At 45.6% G+C, this 19,431-nt stretch overlaps 1 protein-coding gene across 3 annotated transcripts in view; it reads left to right on the top strand.

Annotated features, from left to right (window-relative positions):
- The window catches only part of RAB8B (RAB8B, member RAS oncogene family), a 245,432-nt gene that overhangs the window by 38,631 nt on the left and 187,370 nt on the right, over positions 1 to 19,431 (top strand). For 2 of the 3 annotated variants that reach the window (XM_078685272.1, XM_078685273.1), the window contains exons 2-3: positions 1,350 to 1,410; positions 3,901 to 3,961. In XM_078685272.1, coding sequence (XP_078541398.1) covers positions 1,350 to 1,410; positions 3,901 to 3,961 — 122 coding nt within the window. Of the gene's footprint in view, positions 1 to 1,349; positions 1,411 to 3,874; positions 3,962 to 19,431 lie in introns of all 3 variants that reach the window. The other variant, XM_078685274.1, reaches the window with a different exon arrangement.

Here is a 19,431-nt window from a genome sequence, read left to right as displayed (position 1 = left end):
TTGATGTTTTTGAGCATCTATAGCTTTAAGTAGATGTTGTGGTTATGTGCAGGTGATATGGCAGGCACCCAATAAAATAAAATGGGGCAAAGTCAATAGGTCTGACATGGGCAAATCTGTGTGGTGGATACACTTTTTTTTGTTATGAGCATATGCCATAAAAAATAAATGAAACCACTTAAACGTGGCTGCCAAATATTTGTAATAAAAAAAATGTACATAACATTTTTAATTTTTTTTTAAATAGCCCAATATGCATGCTTCATAGTGGGACGATGCAATTAGATCCATTACAAAACCCCTTTTTAGTTTTAATGCATATCTAAGTAACATTTGATTCTTAATAGCACAAAGGAAAGGCACTATTGGCTTTGAATTTCTGTAACCTAAAGACCGTTTAAACACACAAGGATGACAAAAAAGAAAGGAAAGAAACAAAATTGACAAAGTATTGATCCATTGGCCCTTGCACTGAAATGGACTTTTTTAGGCATATGTGCATATGTAGTCCTACAAAATGATGTTGCTCATAGTGCAAGAGAGCCAATGGTTGAAGTGGGTGGAGCCATTAATTTTCCCATACTGTATATAGTGTTGGGTGGAAACAAAATATGAATGACAGTTGAACAAACTAAGGGATGAAGACGACCAGCCACATCCATGTATGTATGTTTATTATTTTTTTTGATTACGGGAGGCTTGCGAGACAGCTAAATCTCTCTAGATCAGATTTACGAAGGTACTAACCTGTTCTGCAAATCTTGTAATGAGGTCTTCAAACTTATGTGACGTTTTCTTGAATGTGGAGCATAGGATGGTTCAATTACTGGCTTTTAAAACATGATGGAATCGTGGCAGGAATACAGAAATAATTGGGGGAAACCTAGCTGGCGCTCAGCTTGCTTCTTAGTTTGAGAATTTGATGGATACTGAGTTTCAGACATGACTATTTTCCATGTGCGTTGCAGAGATAGGTTTGTGTGGGGTTGTATTCTCACCTGCTTCTATCCTCACTTGGTAATGGGCTAACTTTTTAACCACAAATGTTTTTCATTGCACATGTTAACGTCACCGGTGACTGCACGCAGCCCTGCTCCTCCTTTTCAAGACACCCCACATGGCACCTTTTTGGGACAGAATGATGTTTGCAGCACAAGTAAAGCATAGGCTGACTGTGTGCTGCATCATGCATCCCTAATTGGGGTATGGAGTAGATAGAACATATCGTGACGGCACAGTAAAGGGGGGGCAATGTTGTAGATGGTCAGTTTTTATGGAGGAATTAGTCATTTATGCTTACAACTTCGTACTTCAAAACTGATACTTATTTTTCCTCCCGTTTTTTTTAGGTATAGATTTCAAAATCCGAACAATAGAATTAGAGGGAAAGAAAATAAAACTGCAAATTTGGTAAGTTTTCTAAACGATGATCTCGTTGTTTCTTGTTTTCACAAAGATTAGTACATTTGTCCAGTATAGGTCAACGTGTTTGAAATTGAAACTATTTCAGAGTTTTCAGAGGTCCGAGGAGCTCATGGATTTTTCTGTGTCCCTCTGATAACGCCTTCATTGGCTGTAGCAGTAATAGTTTCTCACAATGACTGGGAATTTTTTGACTAATTACGGAGAATCTGGTCACCCGTCTGTCATGCATGCACTCTTCACAAGTAACCATAAAGCGAGAGTGGATAACTCGTAGTACTACCCATCTGCATCTTTCACAATTGTGAAGAAAGAGGCTGTAAAAGCAACAGCACCCCCATCTTGCCATGACAAGGTGTCCATTTGTCTGTAGCTAAAGATAAAAGATGCTGAGAATACTTGGTGTTGCGAAACACTCTTCTAACAGAATGTTAGAGATATTTCTTTGTATTATTGGAATGGAGACAGAAAGGGAGACCACCATTGTTGCTGAGACTGTGAATCGTGCACGAAGGCAAACAGTAATGTAATATAAAGCAAACACAAGGAGACGATGGATGGAGCCCCCAGTCACAGATCTGGGTTGAATCCATCATAGTTTTTCAGCTCACTTCGCCACCCCAGTTCAGACCCAGCTATATGCAAATCAGTCTTGACCCTGTGCCCCATGGGAACAGTCCAGCCTGAACTGCCAGGCCCTCCCTGTGTTTGTAATGTAATATAAGGCACTGATAGACATTAAACCCTGACAGAAACTGATGTTGGTATGAGATCGAGGCATTAAATGGACGGTTTGTTTGAAAAAAAATCATATAAACCTCCACAGTGATTATGCTAATCTTCAGGTTACTTTTAGGAGTACAGCATTGGTTTAAAAAAAAAGCGCAGTCCTTCAGAATAAGTTCCATTTCATAGTCTTGTACAGTTTGCCTTTTACTGTCTAAAGGGTCTGTGTAGATTACTCTTTTGTTTTACATTTGTGGCTTTCCTCCTTCACCTTATGCAGAACAGATCACATTATCACCAATAGAGTGGTTGTTATGCTGAAAATATTTGGTGATGTGTTAAGTGTCTCCTATGTCTGATAAGTTAGTGTCATTTATCTACTTTCCCATTTCGTGGTCATGCCTACTTAAGGTCAAGCCTGCTCCGTCTGATCACTTAAAATTATGGGATTGTAATTAATATGGTACATTATTGTACATTTGTGATCTTAACATATTTCTTGTATTCCCTGAGTGATGGTGCCTGGTGCACTCTGCACTAATTTAAGATTTTGTGAAATCGGACGGGACCAAAAGCATTTGTGATTATGTTGGTAACTTCTTTTGAGTTGTTGTTTTGACCAGATCTTTTGAAAGTGAGAAGTAGCTTGGTTACTGGAGTTTCATTCTCACCAACCAGTCAGTGGGCAGTTTTGGTTATTGAATTTATCTGTTTATCTTGTTTGTATACCAAGCTCTATTTTTTGTCATCAGATATTCTCTTTAGAGCATTCCCAGGCCTAATCATTTGTTTTTAGAATGGCTGCTTGATATTCTACAAACCTGTATCATGAAGTTGTAGTTTGATATCCTGAGAAGATATATGGAAAGCTTTATATTGCATTTCTGGGTAGTATCTGTATTGTAGGAATGAGTATGTGTCTCTTGATTTTTGTAAATCTGAGTGTTCAAAGTAACCAGTAAACGAGTTTGTTTGTTTGTGATGTGCTATGGGCCCGATTTCATTGTACACTAGTTCAGCCAGTGCTAATCAGACAAAGCCAAGTTCAAGAGACCATTTGCTCTGGACACTGTATGTGTGCGTGTGTTGCTATGATAGCAGATTTTACTGGAGTTGCGATTAGGGTAACATTATGGATGGCTGAAGGGGTTGCATTGGGGTGAAGGGTGTAGTAAAAGAGTATGACATGGGCGTTGTTGGAATAAGGGTTTTTGTTCTGGTTGGATTAAGGGTAGGAAATGGCTTTGAATGCTTTGTTTTGGGTTGGCCGTGGTGGTTGTAAGGGATGGTGGGTGTAGGTATGTGTGGAGAAGGGTTAAACATTATTACGTACGGGGTTGCCACTGTGAATTGGCAGGGATATAATGGTATACGGGGAAAAAAGGTTTGCATTAAAAGGGTGCAACAGGTAGAGATTAGGATAAGACTTGACGCAGGTCTATTTTCGGTACACAAATGCAGTGACGAAAAAAATCTGACCATTACATTTTTTTATTTTCTATTGCTCTAGATTATATCTGTGTATGAGTTTCACAGTTTGAATCATAAAAGATTTTGTAAATGTAAACGTGTTCGTATATAAAGATGCAATTAGCCTACTTTTGCTTTTTAAAAATGCTAAAGTAAATCCACTTTTGTACTTGAACATATCAAATCACTTGTAAATAGGTTTCTTTAAGGACGTCATTCTGTAGCAAAGACTAATACACATTTATCTTCTGTGCAGTTTCCTCATTATTGTTCTGTCTTTAGGGACACAGCAGGGCAGGAAAGATTTCGAACTATCACAACAGCATATTACAGAGGCGCAATGGTAAGTGTGTTAATCTTTTTCATTTGTCCAGCAAGGATATAGGGTAAAGGATATTGCGGTTATAACACCGATCGAATGTGTGTGTGTGTGCTCTGTTCTGTTCAAATGAGTCTATTAAATGTGCAATGGTATGTACTAAAGGTGATAAACTTGGGTGTATATTTTGGTTGATGTCCTGCAAAGAATTTTCTGATGAGTTTTTTTTTTTTCTCCCAAATTTGTGACATACTCACTTTTTCACACAACTTAGACAAAATCTAACTTTTCTAGTGCAGGTTTTGGCCAGATATAACCAAAAGCAACACATATTGTTTTGGGAATGGATTTGGGCAAATCACTGTGTAGAATTGCTGTTGTGCACCAATATCCATCCTTCCAGTGTATCGATCATTCACACTCAGGGGTGTGGAAATTAAAAAAAAAATCTACTTGGCCAATGGACAAAGTGTTACAGAAATCTACTTGTCCTGGAAAGATATCTGCTTGCCCCACCTATTCCATATATAACTGAGGTGGGTCTGCACAGAGAGAACCTGCACTGCAATCAGTGCAACATACTATGCAATATAAACTTCCAATGCAAGTCAAATTATGCAATGCATGGTCATACACTCTTAAATTCAACTGTGCACTGGCTGGATGTACAGCATATGTGCAGATGAGTCAGTGTGCACTGCACCCAATTATTACCCTTTATGAATGTGACAAATTTCCAAACTTAAAGAAATAGTGCTGAAAGGCAGAGTACAGGCAGGTAGTTGACTACATTTCTTGGCGTGTATTTGGCATAGACTGTGCTGGAATGTGAACCTGTAGGGCAGAAGGGTGTTCACCATCCTAGGGTCAACTCATAGCTGTCCAGTTTAAAAAATACTCACATGTGATCATGCTCTGATAAACGTGTGAATGGGAATAACTACTTCTCGGCAGAGCTTATAGATTGTTCATGGGACACCACAAATCACATAGAGGAGTTGTTTAGTTCACTGAAGCAGTATTCACAAGTATGTATACACAAGAGGAAGTAATGGGCAGTTAAATCAACCTCTCCTTTTACACTCCTGGGCAGGTGTCGTGTCCTTATATTATTGTGCATTCACAGCTACGTTTCCACATTCTTCTACCACACACGGAGCATATGCAACACTGGCAGTAGCAGTACAGGGTTCTCTTGTGCACAGTACTGGTAAGTAATGGCACCAGCAGAGTAAGCTTACGTAACATGATGGGGTGCAGATCAGCAATAGATGTGCAAGCTTGTATAACTGAGATTTGTAAAGTACTCACTTTTTTTTTCTTTAAAATCCAAGTTCTCTGCCACTTGTCTCTCTCCTTCCAATGTCCCCAGCCGCCCACTGCCCAAAGGTGCGTGTTGTCTTCCGGTAAATCCTGTAATTCTGTTGCCGAATGCTGATATGAGTATTGGGGAGCCTGGTGAAAGATACGGTTTTACAGTGCAGCAACTTGTGCAATCAGTTTCTTTATTTCAGAAGCTGAGCATCCTGAGGGTCCAAGGGATGATACTTGGATATTTGAAAATGGGCACATGCCTAGAGAAGGCACAAAGGCAGTCACACAGGAAAAACACCCTTTGGCAAATCATGTAGGGAAAGAAAAACATACCTTTATGTCTACATAGGACGAATATTCACACAGGCGGAAGAGTCACTTTTCCTTGGAGCTTGTATGGGCTTGTTTCTCCTGCTGGCGTAACTGAGCAACAAAAATGCAACACTACAGCGGTTGCTTAACATTCTGAGGTGGGAACATTGTATATTTTCACCCAGTTGTGACTCAAACGTGATTGTGAGACCTAAAAATTTATATTTTGGTAATTTCTGCTTTATATTGAGCTCGCTTCTGCAATTTTTGCCATTTTATATTGTTGCAAATTAAAGATGGTCCCCCACAGGTGACAGGTCCTGTGTGATTTATATACAGAGCCACTCTAATTACGAGAGTCTACAGCTGAGGTGTTTTCCACATAATTTTCCATGCGGCCTAAACAGCATATTTTAACAAAAAAATGTTGATACTACCTCAAACAGATCAAAAGTTACTAAAAAGGGGGTAACATGTCCTGCCACACAGTGAAAAGCCCTTCACGAGTAGGGACTGGTCTCTTTTACATTGCTATTGCTGTGTTTGGGTCTTAATCTGAAAGTAATGAGGCAAAACGTGTACAGATGTTAAAATATTCAAGTAATTCTATCAACGAAAGTGTGCTGCATTATGCTATACAATTCTCATTTTTGTGGCCACATAATTTAGTCAACCCTGCCGCATAATTTAGACCTTCCCTGCCGCTTCATTACTGTGGCTCTGCTTATTTAGCACAAACTGACAGTGTACTGTGCATGGTGGGGGTGGTTTACAGTAGGTACAGGAGTTGAGAAATGCAACCAAATAAAGGTACAGGCTAACAGAAATGTGGAGAATAACCCGTTTCTTGACAGAATTAAGCCTATAAAAATTGACACGGACGTGAGGCTTTTCCTCTGCAGCAGTGGCAAGATTAAAAGATAGTGTGGGCACTGATTAAGCGAGAAGCTGTGGAACGAAGGGGGAGGTAACGGAATAAGGAACAAGCATTTACAATGCAATGGCCTCAGCTTTGTTAAAGTTAGGGCTATTGGCATTGCAAATGGCATTTTTTAGGTCTCGCCTGTCGATGCGCATGCGCATCGAGCTTGCGAGCCTATTGCGGCTTTAACAACGTTTAACTAAGAAGCAAGGAATCGTGGCGATTCCTTGCAGTGCCCGTGACTTTTAAGCTCAATGCGCATGTGCATTGAGCTTAAAAGCGCGTGCACATCAGTTCCCTCAGCCGCACTCCAGGCCCCTGCTGTTTTCACACCCCCTCCCCGCTCCGCCCCCTCCCCTGCCCGCCGTGTCGCATTTCTCCTCCCCCCTCCCCTTCTCTGCCTTCCCTCCGTCTTGTCTCTTCACTTCGCCGTGCCTCCCCTACTCTCCTCCCCCTCCTCCTCCTACTCTCCTCCCCCCTCCTCCACCTACTCTCCCGAGCGAGCTTCAATCTTGTTTGTAAAAGAGATAACTTGCCAGTTTTATAAAGTCAAGTTCGGAATACATTACATTGTCCCAAGATGATATACGAGCAGGTAGAGGAAATGCGCCATGATTCTGTTATCCCTCCCGCCGTTCACTGCTTTGGTTCCCGCTGCCATATTAGCATGCAGCTGTGTGAAATAGCAGCGGAGTTTACACAGATACGAAAAAAAAAAAAAAAAAAAAGAGAGTTCTGGTGCGCCATGGCTGCACCAGCTTCAAAAAACAAAGGGCATGATTCCAAAGGGGAATATGGAAAAGGAGGGACTTACACAAAAGGCCACAGACAGCCGTAGTTTTCAATAGGCTCTAACGCAGATCGGAAATGCGGCACTTTTTACGCATGTTCATAATGACAAAATGAATCTGCACGCGAGACGCATGTGCAAAAATTGCTGTTCTAACATGCGTTTGTCACTTGCACAGAATATGCACCAGGTACCGGTGGTAGGGGTGTGGGAGGTCCTGTGATTTGCACCTTATACACTTTATTTTCATTGGACAGTGTTAAGCCAGCAGTAGGAGACAGAAGTGTCCCCGCTGAGTGAGTTGAAGGTCAAACCTATGCCTCTACTCTTGTACGCCATGATCAATAGAGTAGAACATTGTATGTGTACCTCATAAGGGATAGGAATGTAATTCAATCGATTAAGGTGCAGGCTGTTTCAAGGTCCATACGTGTCAAAGCTTCTCCCATGTGTGATATGGGCGCATAGATGGGGGCACTCTGACATCAGCAGGACCCGTTACTTCACCCATATGCCTCGCTTTATCATTTCATTTTGGGGTTTTGAAAAGTGTGAGCAACTATTCCTTTGGCGGCCTCGGAGCCTCACGGGAGCCAGCGTTTATAGAGTAGCAGCTGCACGCCCACTGCTCTGATATGCACAGTCCGGCATGGTTAACACCCCAGCCCCACCCCACAAAATCCAGGCCTGCGGCCAAAACGAATTAGAGCAGGTACGATTATTATTTCGCCGTTACATGCCATTAATTTCCCTTTCACGCACGACCTTGTACACTCTGCTGCACTTTATATGTGTTCAAATGAAGATGGAAAGTGCATTCCTCGGGCTTTGTAAGTTATCCACGGTGTACTTCCTTGTGGCAGCGCCTGCATTGCATATTACTTACTTGTCGTTCCAACTGATCTGCAAATAACACATTTGCATCACCAAAAGTGGAAATAAGCTGCCATTTTCTCAACTTCTGTGTGTACTGTACCGTAGCCCCCACAAAAGTCCCACAGTCAGCAACAGTGGTAACATCTCTTGTTTATTTTCTCTTCCTTGTTTGTTATATCTTCCTCCGCATTGCTGGCTCGCCCCTCCCCCTCCACAGCGGCCCTTATTGTCACCTCGGCTTACACTCACCCCTCCTTTCTCCCCTTTAGGCTGCTTTCGGATGCTTTGTTCGCAGCTTGTCATTTACTTTTGCATTGTGGGCGTATTATGATTATATTTCTTAGGGAAGGGTAGTGCTAGTCCAAGGTACATTGCGCGCTCCCACCTTTCTCTGGCCTCGTCTTAATTTGTCTCTGTAAATAATTAAAATGTAGCATCTGAGGTATTGCGGGTTACCTGTAAATGTGAAGCGATCTAATTTTAGTTTCTGATTTGACGTTTCTGAATTTAAAATTTTTCATTTATCTGAACAAACCTTTTACTGGCACAGTTGTAACTGTTCTCACTGTGGATACAATCATGTTTGCAAGCGCTGCTTCTAGTTCGAACCTTTGTAGACAGGGCCTATACTGAGCGTGTTCTTGTGCTAGGGCTTAATTTCAGCCGGGGTTTACCGGTGCGCACATTGGCGTTTAATTCCTGGCGCTTACTCTGGGCATGTTGTAATACATATTACTTAAGGAATATGCTGTTTCCGTTTTTTAACACCCAAAAGTGTAAGTTATCTGTGTTCTGCTTATTATGTTATTCATCCTAGGTGTCTGGGCCACGGCAACATTTGTGCTCTTGTGCTGCCCACACAGGAAGCACACCAGCCCCCTCACTGTAATAGGAGGCAGACCCAGCACCTCTCCCATACTTCTAACAAACAGCTCTACAGTAAACAGTCTGTGTACTGCTTCTTATCACTGCAATCTATCTCCGTTCACTGGCTCCTCACCCGCCCCCTTCACTCCTCTCTAAACATTCCTTCCCATGGCGTTTGGATCTCGGGAGAGAGCAGTGGCACACAGCTGCATTCCTCCCCTGTTGTTGAAGATTTTACCACTAATTAACACAGTGCAGTCGAGGTCGCTTTCACTTTTGTGTCCGCGCTTCTTTTACTGGTGAATTTCATGCCTATCTGTGCTCCTCACATTCACGCATAATAAAGTGTAATTCATAAAGCACATTCGGTACCCCTCACTGTGCAGGTCGCAATAACTGACTTACTTTAATAATTGGGTGGCAATAGAAATATCCAACACTCCAACATGTATCACAGTGAGCTGAGCACGTTGTTATAACTACTTCCCTTTTGACAAACTGCGATACACACTGTGACAAAGGCACACTTCCACGTCTCTCTGGCCTTCTTTTTTTTTGCCTCTGTAAATAATTAACATTGGCACCTGGTGGATTGCGGGTTACCTGTAAATGTGAAGGATGTAAATTCATTTTCTGTTTTCACGTTTCTGAATTTAAAAGTTGTTTTCATTTATCTAAACAAACCTTTAACGGGCACAGGTGGAACTGTTCAAACTAATAGATACAATAATGTTTGTAAGCGCTGCTTCTACTTAGAACCTTTGTAGGCAGCGCCCAGAATGAGCGCGTTCTTGGGCTGGGGGCTTAATTTCAGCAGGAGTCTACTGGTGTGACCGTTGGCACTTAATCATTAACACTTGCATTTTGTGTGTATTATGAAACATATTTCTTATTTAATCTTCTGGATACTGTTGGACTGCTGTAGTAGAGGTAAGATGTGTAGCTACCTCAGCAGTTCATAGTCTTCTAGCTGCCATTGGTAGGGCCCATAACTATACCTTTTTATATTGTAGTATGCTACATTTAGTTTGTCTTGATGAAGACACATGAAAAGGTGTTGCAAGGGGTCAAAACGCTTATGCTTCCACTGATACCGTTTGCAAATAATTCTATGCATTGCAGCCTTCACATTGGGTGAAGTCGGTGCCCTTGCAAATAATTTATTGTAGAAGCCAAAAAAGAGACGTTGTTTCTCTTTTTAATTAACTTTCTCCATGCACCTAATACTTGTTCACTTGCACTGTGCTGCGACTTGGAGCACATTTTGATGAACTATAGTTTTTGTGTAGTTGTGACAAATCTATATATAGCTTATTTTGAATTTTATACAAGTGTTTACTCTATATCAATTTTTTCTCAGCACTTCGTCCTTGAGACCATTTGCTTTCTTGCTCCCTCGTTTGTATACCGCTTCCCACTCACAAACACCAGTTATTTTATTTTTATTAACATGCTTTCCTCACTCACTCACCTCACCCTCACTCCCACCCTCACTCACCCTCACCTCACTCACCCTCACTCACCCTCACTCACCCTCACTCACCCTCACCCACACTCACCCTCACCCTCACCTCACCCTCACGCTCATCCTCACTCACCCTCAACCCCTCACCCTCACTCACCCTCAACACCCCTCACCCTCACCCCACCCTCAACCCACCCTCATCACCCTCACTCCCTCACTCCACCTCAACCCCTCAGCCTCACCCCTCACTCACCCTCAACCCCTCACCCTCAACCCCTCACCCTCACCCTCACTCACCCTCAACCCCTCACCCTCACCCTCACCCACACTCACTCACCCTCAACCCCTCACCCCCTCACCCTCAACCCCTCACCCTCACTCACCCTCAACCCCTCACCCTCAACCCCTCACCCTCACTTCAACCCCTCACCCTCACCCTCACCCTCACCCTCACTCACCCTCAACCCCTCACCCCCTCACCCTCAACTAGCCTCACCCACCCTCACTCACCCACACCCTCACTCACCCTCACTCACCCTCACTCACCCTCACTCAACCCTCACTCACCCTCACTCACCCCTCACTCACCCTCACTCACCCTCACTCACCCTCACTCACCCTCACTCACCCCTCACTCACCCTCACTCACCCTCACTCACCCTCACTCACCCTCACTCCACCCTCACTCACCCTCACTCACCCTCACCCACCCTCACCCACCCCTCACCCACCCTCACCACCCTCACCCACCCTCACCCACCCTCACCCACCCTCACCCACCCCTCACCCCACCCTCACCCTCCCTCCCCCTCCCCCTCCCTCCCCCTCACTCCCCCTCCCTCCCCCTCACTCCCCCCCCCTCCCCTCCCCCTCACTCCCCCTCACTCCCCCTCACTCACCCTCACTCACCCTCACTCACCCTCACTCACCCTCACTCACCCTCACTCACCCTCACTCACCCTCACTCACCCTCACTCACCCTCACTCACCCTCACTCACCCTCACTCACCCTCACTCACCCTCACTCACCCTCACTCACCCTCACTCACCCTCACTCACCCTCACTCACCCTCACTCACCCTCACTCACCCTCACTCACCCTCACTCACCCTCACTCACCCTCACTCACCCTCACTCACCCTCACTCACCCTCACTCACCCTCACTCACCCACCCTCACCCTCACTCACCCACCCTCAACCCCTCACCCTCAACCCCTCACCCTCACCCACCCTCAACCCCTCACCCTCACCCACCCTCAACCCCTCACCCTCAACCCCTCACCCTCACCCACCCTCAACCCCTCACCCTCAACCCCTCACCCTCACCCACCCTCAACCCCTCACCCTCAACCCCTCACCCTCAACCCCTCACCCTCAACCCCTCACCCTCAACCCCTCACCCTCACTCACCCTCAACCCCTCACCCTCACTCACCCTCAACCCCTCACCCTCACTCACCCTCAACCCCTCACCCTCACTCACCCTCAACCCCTCACCCTCACTCACCCTCAACACCTCACCCTCACTCACCCTCAACCCCTCACCCTCACTCACCCTCACCCTCACTCACCCTCACCCTCACTCACCCTCACCCTCACTCACCCTCACCCTCACTCACCCTCAACCCCTCACCCTCAACCCCTCACCCTCAACCCCTCACCCTCACTCACCCTCACAACACATATTGTGTTACAATAGGTGTCACATTTGCGAAAGATAAAACTATCTAGAGATGTAGCATAACGACCAGAGCTGCCATATAAGTCACGTAAATACAAAACATGTTGCATTCCAAATGCTATAGGTGTCACATTCGCAAAAGTTATAACTATTGGCATTGTAAATGACAAAGCCATCAATTTAGCAATTTTAACAACGAAAAAATAAATAAATTATGTCATTTACAAGACCAATAACTACAACTTTTCTAATGCGAAACCTATTGCATTCCAACCCCACTCACACACGCAACGCCACTCACACACGCAACGCCACTCACACACGCAACGCCACTCACACGCAACGCCACTCACACACGCAACGCCACTCACACACGCAACGCCACTCACCCACGCAACGCCACTCACCGACGCAACGCCACTCACCCACGCAACGCCACTCACCCACGCAGCGCCACTCATCCACGCAGCGCCACTCATCCACGCAGCGCCACTCATCCACGCAACGCCACTCATCCACGCAACGCCACTCATCCATTTGCAAAACGAAAAAAGTTAAACTCTTCTATTGCGAGACCTATTGCATTTTCAATGCTTGTTTTTATTTTTTGTTTTTTTTAAAACCATAAATAAATGGTATTGTCATTTACAATGGCAATAGGTGAGCATTAGAGAGTAGTAGAGAGTATTAGTGGACAAAGAGCCACACACAGACACGCAGACACACAATCTGTACCTGATATGGCTTTGCCCGTTTAAGGCCATGCCGATTACTGAAAGTACGGCAGTGACATTATCAAGGCACCGGAATGCGCGTTTTCTTTCGCCTTGCACTAAATCCGCGTTGCGCCAACCCCTCCCGCCTGTGCCATGGGCAGGCTTTAATCTCTGTACATGAAACGCTCTTAAGTGTGGGAACATTGCTGCCAACGCCGCCTGCTGCGCGCCCTGACCTCCAGGAGGGGCGGGGGCGGCGGCCAGTCTGGAGGTGTGATTCCCAGCCATTTCTCACAGAATCAAATCTTTCCCCTCACACGACGCTCCTGTTACACGGACTGTGCGTAACGCAAGCACCTGCAATGCGGGGTGGGGGCATGCAAGGGCGGCTCCCATTCAATTGAAGGCCTCTCTATATCTGATTTACGGAACCGCAAATACATTCCCGCCCGCATAATCAAGCGTAGTATCAGACGCCCTATGTAAAGGAAATGCGGGTGCAGGTTCTACTGTGGGGGCAGAGCCTGTGCTGTAGGGAAACCTGAGTGAGACCTACTCAACAGACGCTGCAGGGAAGCTGTTCAGTTCTGCAAAGCTGTTCACGGCACATACGCGTACGTGCACTTTAGTCTTTTTAGGCACGTTATTTTGTTTCAGAAATTAAGCAAAAAAAGTTTTGTTTACACTGAAGTTCAGTTCGTTTCCTGCTGCCATATACTGAGAACTTGCACCGTGTTAGGGATGGGGGGGGGTATTCTTTTCAAAGCTTGGATGCACCTATATTCTACTGGTATAATTCAGTTTTTTAGTATGCATGATGTGCTTGGACAGTGCTTAATGTTGGTCCTCTTTACTTCGGATAGGTAGGCCCTCAAACCCTTGATAAAAACGATTTAATCAAATAACACTTGCAAGCAAAAAACGATGGCTTATTGTGCGAACATACTTTTGGCCGCTTCTTTAGCTTCTTATTGCAGTGGGAATGCAGTAAAAGAGGCAATACCAGCAGCGCAGTCTGGACTGATCAGTAGCGCATTTGTCTCTAAGCCCCGTCCTTTTGCGATTGGGGGGGGTGTGTATTCCACTTTCTTTCTCGGCTGTAAACAACTGTCAAAAACACGCCCCCCAGTCTGAAAAGGACGGGGCTTACAGACAAATGGTTCTTCTTTCTATCTAAGCCCCGTCCTTTTCAGACTGGGGGGGGCGTGTTTTTGACTGTTTACAGCCGAGAAAGAAAGTAAAAAAACACACCCCACAATCCGAAAAGGACGGGGCTTAGATACAAAGAATGACATCACTTCTATCTCTTCTCCAATGGCTGGCCGCCGTTTAGGAGGCCAGCCAATGGAGAAGAGGGGCGGGGCTTAACCTCGCTACTCCAAGACATAAGATCTCGCTAGTATGACTGCGCATGCGCAGCCTACGCTAGCCGAGACCTAAACAGGCAATAAAGACTGTGGGGGAGAGTATTGGTAAAGGAGACTTCGCCTAGGGCAAAATTGTGGACATTGCAACGTTTGAGACGCCAAGAGAGGCCCACATCTCGGTGTGATATACACTGCACACACAGCACTGCCTGGATTACGAATATACTTTCTGCCTTCTGCATTATGTGGTGTTCCCTTTATTCAACTTTAGCTTGATTTGTTTAACTCCAGGAAAACCGGGCAATTTAAAAAATGTTTTATTAACAGCACACGCATAATCTTACAAGGCTGCATTTTCTGTAAGTCTGCCAGGTGTTTAAAGTATTATCATTTGCTCCGTGCCCCCAAATGCAACCTCGTCCATAAAAGCTGAGACAAAGTAAAGGTCAATGTCTCTCTATAGTAAACTTCCTTTCATCGTTTTTTCACTCATTATCAACGCTGCACTGGTTCCATCGCTAGATTGCAAAAGGAGAGATTCCTGCCTTAACATGCCACACGTTTGACCCTGCCCCCACGCTCACTGAATCCAGGCCATTTCATGCAGAATCATAGTTAACATAGTTTTATTAAGGCTCGGACCGCTGCAAATTAAATTGTTATATTTGGCCCATCATCGACATAAAGTATCCCTTTCGAAATTTCAATATTGTCGACAGGAGGTCTCCTACTTAGGTCACCTACTGTCGAAGGAGGGAAGGACACTAACACCTGAGCACATTGCTGCCATAACTAATTCCTAAGATGCAACGGGATGTGCGACCTTTATAGGTATTACTTCGTATTGCTAACTTCGCTTTACTAATGAAGCCCTTGCTGCGCCTAACTACTAAAAATGTGCATGAACCCCTGCCTTGGACTCATGACTGTAAGCATACTTTTGAGCAACTAAAAATACCTCTTTGCTCTGCACCTGTGCTTGGCACTTCAGACTATCAGAAGCTGTTCGTGTTGTATGTACACGAAACGGCTGGTCTGCGCTCTCTGTCTTAACACAGGCCTTTGGAGGTAAGCAACGGCTGTGTGTGTATTTCTCTGCTCTGCTTGACAACGTCGCCAGAGCCCTCCCAAGCTGTCTGAGAGCGGTCACGGCTGTGGCCATTTCTATCAGACAGTCGGCAGGGCTCGTCCTTGATACTGATCTCACAGTAGTGGTCCCACATGCTGTGGACACACTTCTGAACACAACAAAGCCTCAGCACCTTACCAGTGCACGTCTGACTGGCTATGAGCTGACCCTGTTTGCACCACATCTCACCATTAAAAGATGTGCCACCCTGAACCCAGCCACGTTACTACTCCTCCCCTCTGAGAGTGAAGAGATGGATGTGTAGACCAGACTGATGTTCTCCTATCTGAACTCCAAGGGGAGGTATATGTTGATGGCTCTTGCTCCTGTTGATAGCCACAAGGTGGCCCGACAACAGCAGCCTTTGCTATCACCATCCTAGGCACTGTAGTTGAGACATCACAAGTTCCCTATTAATCAGCAGAGTCTGCAGAGTTGGTCACCCTTCTTCATGCCTGCGAGTTAAGTGTGAGACTGGCTGTCAATATATATACTGACAGTACATGTTTGGTGTGGCTCACAATTCTGGGTGGAGAGGGGGCTCCTAACGTCCCATGGAATGATAATATAGAACGGCCACCAATACACAGACTTTTGTCAGCCCTGGCACTCCCTAGGAAATTCGCAATAGTGAAGTGCAGTGCTCACAAGGCAATGACTGATGATGTTGGGAGGTGGACCCCAATTGCAGATTAGATAGTAAAGGAGACCGCACAGACAAAAATGAAGAGGATGTTTGTGGCAGGTCCAGCTAGATGGGTGCTTAAAAATGTGATGTTTGAGGACACACTGGAGAAAATGTCTAGGAGATTCAGAGTGAGGCTAATCTGGATGAGGATGGGTGCTGGACTGACAAGTCCAGAAAGCAGAGATGGATGCTGGATGCATATGTCCTTCCTTTGGTTACCATGGCGCACAGGCCAGCCCACATTAGTGCGAAGGGGATTTGCAGGCAGCTAGACCCCGTATGGCAAAACTACTATATTCCCAAAGTTGCAGGCCACCTGGTTAAGTACAGCATGATCTGGCTGATGCACAATCCTGGGAAGAGTACCTCCACTCCTGTTGGCAGTTTTGCACCGCCTTCCTTCCCTTTCGAGGTTCTCCAGATGGATTGCATCGAAATGGAACGAGTCAATAACTTGAAATGTGTTGGTGGTTGTCTGTGCATTCAGTAAATGGATTGAGGCCTCCCGTGTTTTGGTTTGCCCTGTTTGATTTGGAGTGACAATGGCAGCACAGTCTGCAACGGTTTTCACATTAAAAAAAAGTTTCATGCGGTGAAACACCCCCAATCAGCAGGCTTGGTCGAAAAGTACAATGGTACTCAAGCTTAAAATGGCCAAGATCAAAGAGTACAAGATTGCAGTGGCGAGATGCTTTACCCATAGCGCTAATGTCTAAGAGAGTCACAGCTCACTCTAGAACAGGATTGTCCCAGTATGAGGTCATTTTTGGACGCCTGGCAAATGTTTGGGGCGTGTCGAGACCTCGCAGGATCTCCGACCTAGAATACCCCTTGCTTATAGACTACCTTTATGAGTTCACTAAAAATGTGCGTTCTATTCACCAAAAGATAGCTGAAACATTGCAGCAAAATCCAGAGGGCCAGGGGATTGGATACTGGTCCAGAATTTTCAACGGAAGAGCAGCTTGGAGCCATGCTGGAAGGGACCCCTGCAGGTCCTTCTAGCCCCCAGGACAGTGGTGAAAGCAGACAATCATGAGAATTGTACCCACAGTACCCATCGTAAGAGGATACCCCTCCTGCTGCCCTACGACCGGTCGCATATGGGATTGGGGATTGTGAGACGGAGCAGGTGCCACGGTTCATGCCTTTTTCGAATGCCTGTCTCGTGTGGAGGGGAGTCATGCAGTACTGAATCCGGCGGTGCCACCTGAAATTAAGGCCACTCAGGAGCCCCAGCCTGTTAGCCCACCTGTGATTGAGTCACGTTCAGTTGAGCCCCAATCTGAGTCTGAGTCCGACCCTTTGTTCCTTGGCCCCCTTGAGCCTGCCCCCTTGTTCTCTGACCCCGCTGTGCCTGGAGTGTTGAGGTACAATTTGCACCCCCGTAAGAGGAGCAGTGCACCAAAGGGGAAGTCAGATTAGTAGGGCTGGATTGCATTGCTGAAGGATAGGGCAAATGTATCCTGCCAGTGGTACCAATGATAGTTTAGGGTAATAGAGATTGATGCGTCACCGAACTGGGCAAACAAACTGTGTTTTCAAGGAGAAGGTATTTTGCCCAGCAACGTGGGATCTGGATCCGAGCTAAACTAAGAGCTCCACCGCCGGTGCTCAACAGCGCCTACGTCTAACGAACAATATATGGTCTTAATTTCTTGCTTTTATTCCTGCTTGGAATAGTATCCCTTTGCTCAACCCATTCGGGAGGAAAGAGCAGCCTTTCACAGCTCTGCGTCCTGGGCGGGTTGGGCCCGTTTGGTCCTCCTGGTCTGTGAAAAGTAAAGTTGTGTCCGTAGCAATTATTCTCATTTCTTTAATATTGATACTTGGGGTAACGAACTTTCTTGAGGAGAAATATCTTGTGCATACTTTGATTGGTATTACGCCTGTCCCCCCCCAGCATATCTTTGTTACTCTGGCATCTCACAAGGAGGAGCACGGGAAATCTTATAAAGATAATGTGTTCAGGCCTTGCATCAAACGCCCACCGCTTATAATATGACAAAATGATGGGTATGTTGGTGGTTGCCCTCAATAACTCCTAGAAGTGAGTACTTGCTATCTATGCCATTGTCATATTAGTAGTTGTGAGGGGAGGTTTGCATTGCTTAGCAAGGTCCGTTTATTTCACCAGGCTGACACATTGCAACGAAAAAGTACTAGTTCTCGTACCATGACACAGAATGTATGCACCCCCCGGTGATCCCACAGGCCGAGAGCCGTTGGACATGTTCTTCTTGAGCGCTTGCATGCGTCCAAGAGGGTGAGGAAAGAAAATTGGTCTCAGGTGGAAGGGGACAATTTTCTACAGTTCAACACATCAGAATACTCTTTCAGACTTGCAATGTTACTGAAGATAAGCAGGTACCCTTGTCAGTGGCGGATGCCATGGCTCCTTTCTGTGTTCAGGGGGCGGGAGAAATGGAGGTGGTGGAGAGCAGATGCAACATTACTTATTTCTTGAGAGCAACAAAAAGTCCACCCCTGATTCCGCCACCTAATGTCTATTTTGTTTGTGGAGCTCATGGTTATGTTTGGCTTCCTGAAGGGTGGTTGGGAAGAACGTTACCTTTCTTACCTCTTGCCACCTGTGTGTATGGCCCCTCCCAATTACCATAGGGACCACCGCCTACAGTGTAGAGGTGCCCATGCACTCTGGTTTAAGAGAATGATTAACACTGATGACATAGATCAGACAGACACCACCCTGCAGCAGTTCAAGACTCATTGAAAGGCATCATACCCTTCTGGGGACCTATGGCTAACGGTCTTAACATTAGACGGCTCACTAGGGTGGTGGAAGGAGTCATTCATTTAACTGCAGGGTTTTTGACAAATATTACAGTAGAGGTTCAGGCTTCGAGACTTGATGCCCTCCAAAATCGTATGGTTTTAGGCGCTCACCTAGCTGAATAGGGTGGGGCCTGTCGCGTCATCGGCAGTAGCTGTTGTGTGTACATCCATGACCACGCCCCCACTGTATACGCTGCTATACAGAAATTGCATAGAATAGCCGCCTATATACACCAGGAGAATGGTATATGGTCATTAATAGGATGGTTCCGGGGCCTGTTCGCCACTTACTTCTCAAGGTTGAAGCTTCTTTGCATTAATGAATGTACTATCGATTGTTGCAAACCTTTTCTGTTAGATAAACCCGTTACCACATATTAGAATGGTGGGCACTGGCCGAGCGGCCTTTGGGTCGAGATAGCATGTACCCAGCTCTGTGCCGTGGCTCATCCTTGTTTGCCTTCTTTGTTCATCATAGCCTGAGCTGGGAAATTCCAGTTTTGGCAGGACTCTAGAGGTGTTGGAAATGTATATTTTGTGTTACCGTGTGAATTAGGGGGCAGTCATCTCA

This window comes from Lissotriton helveticus, chromosome 3_2, assembly GCF_964261635.1.
Source record: "Lissotriton helveticus chromosome 3_2, aLisHel1.1, whole genome shotgun sequence".
NCBI classification, from domain to species: Eukaryota; Metazoa; Chordata; class Amphibia; order Caudata; family Salamandridae; genus Lissotriton; species Lissotriton helveticus.
The sequence above is the reverse complement of the archived record's forward strand: the minus strand, read 5'-3'. Positions and strand labels throughout refer to the sequence as shown.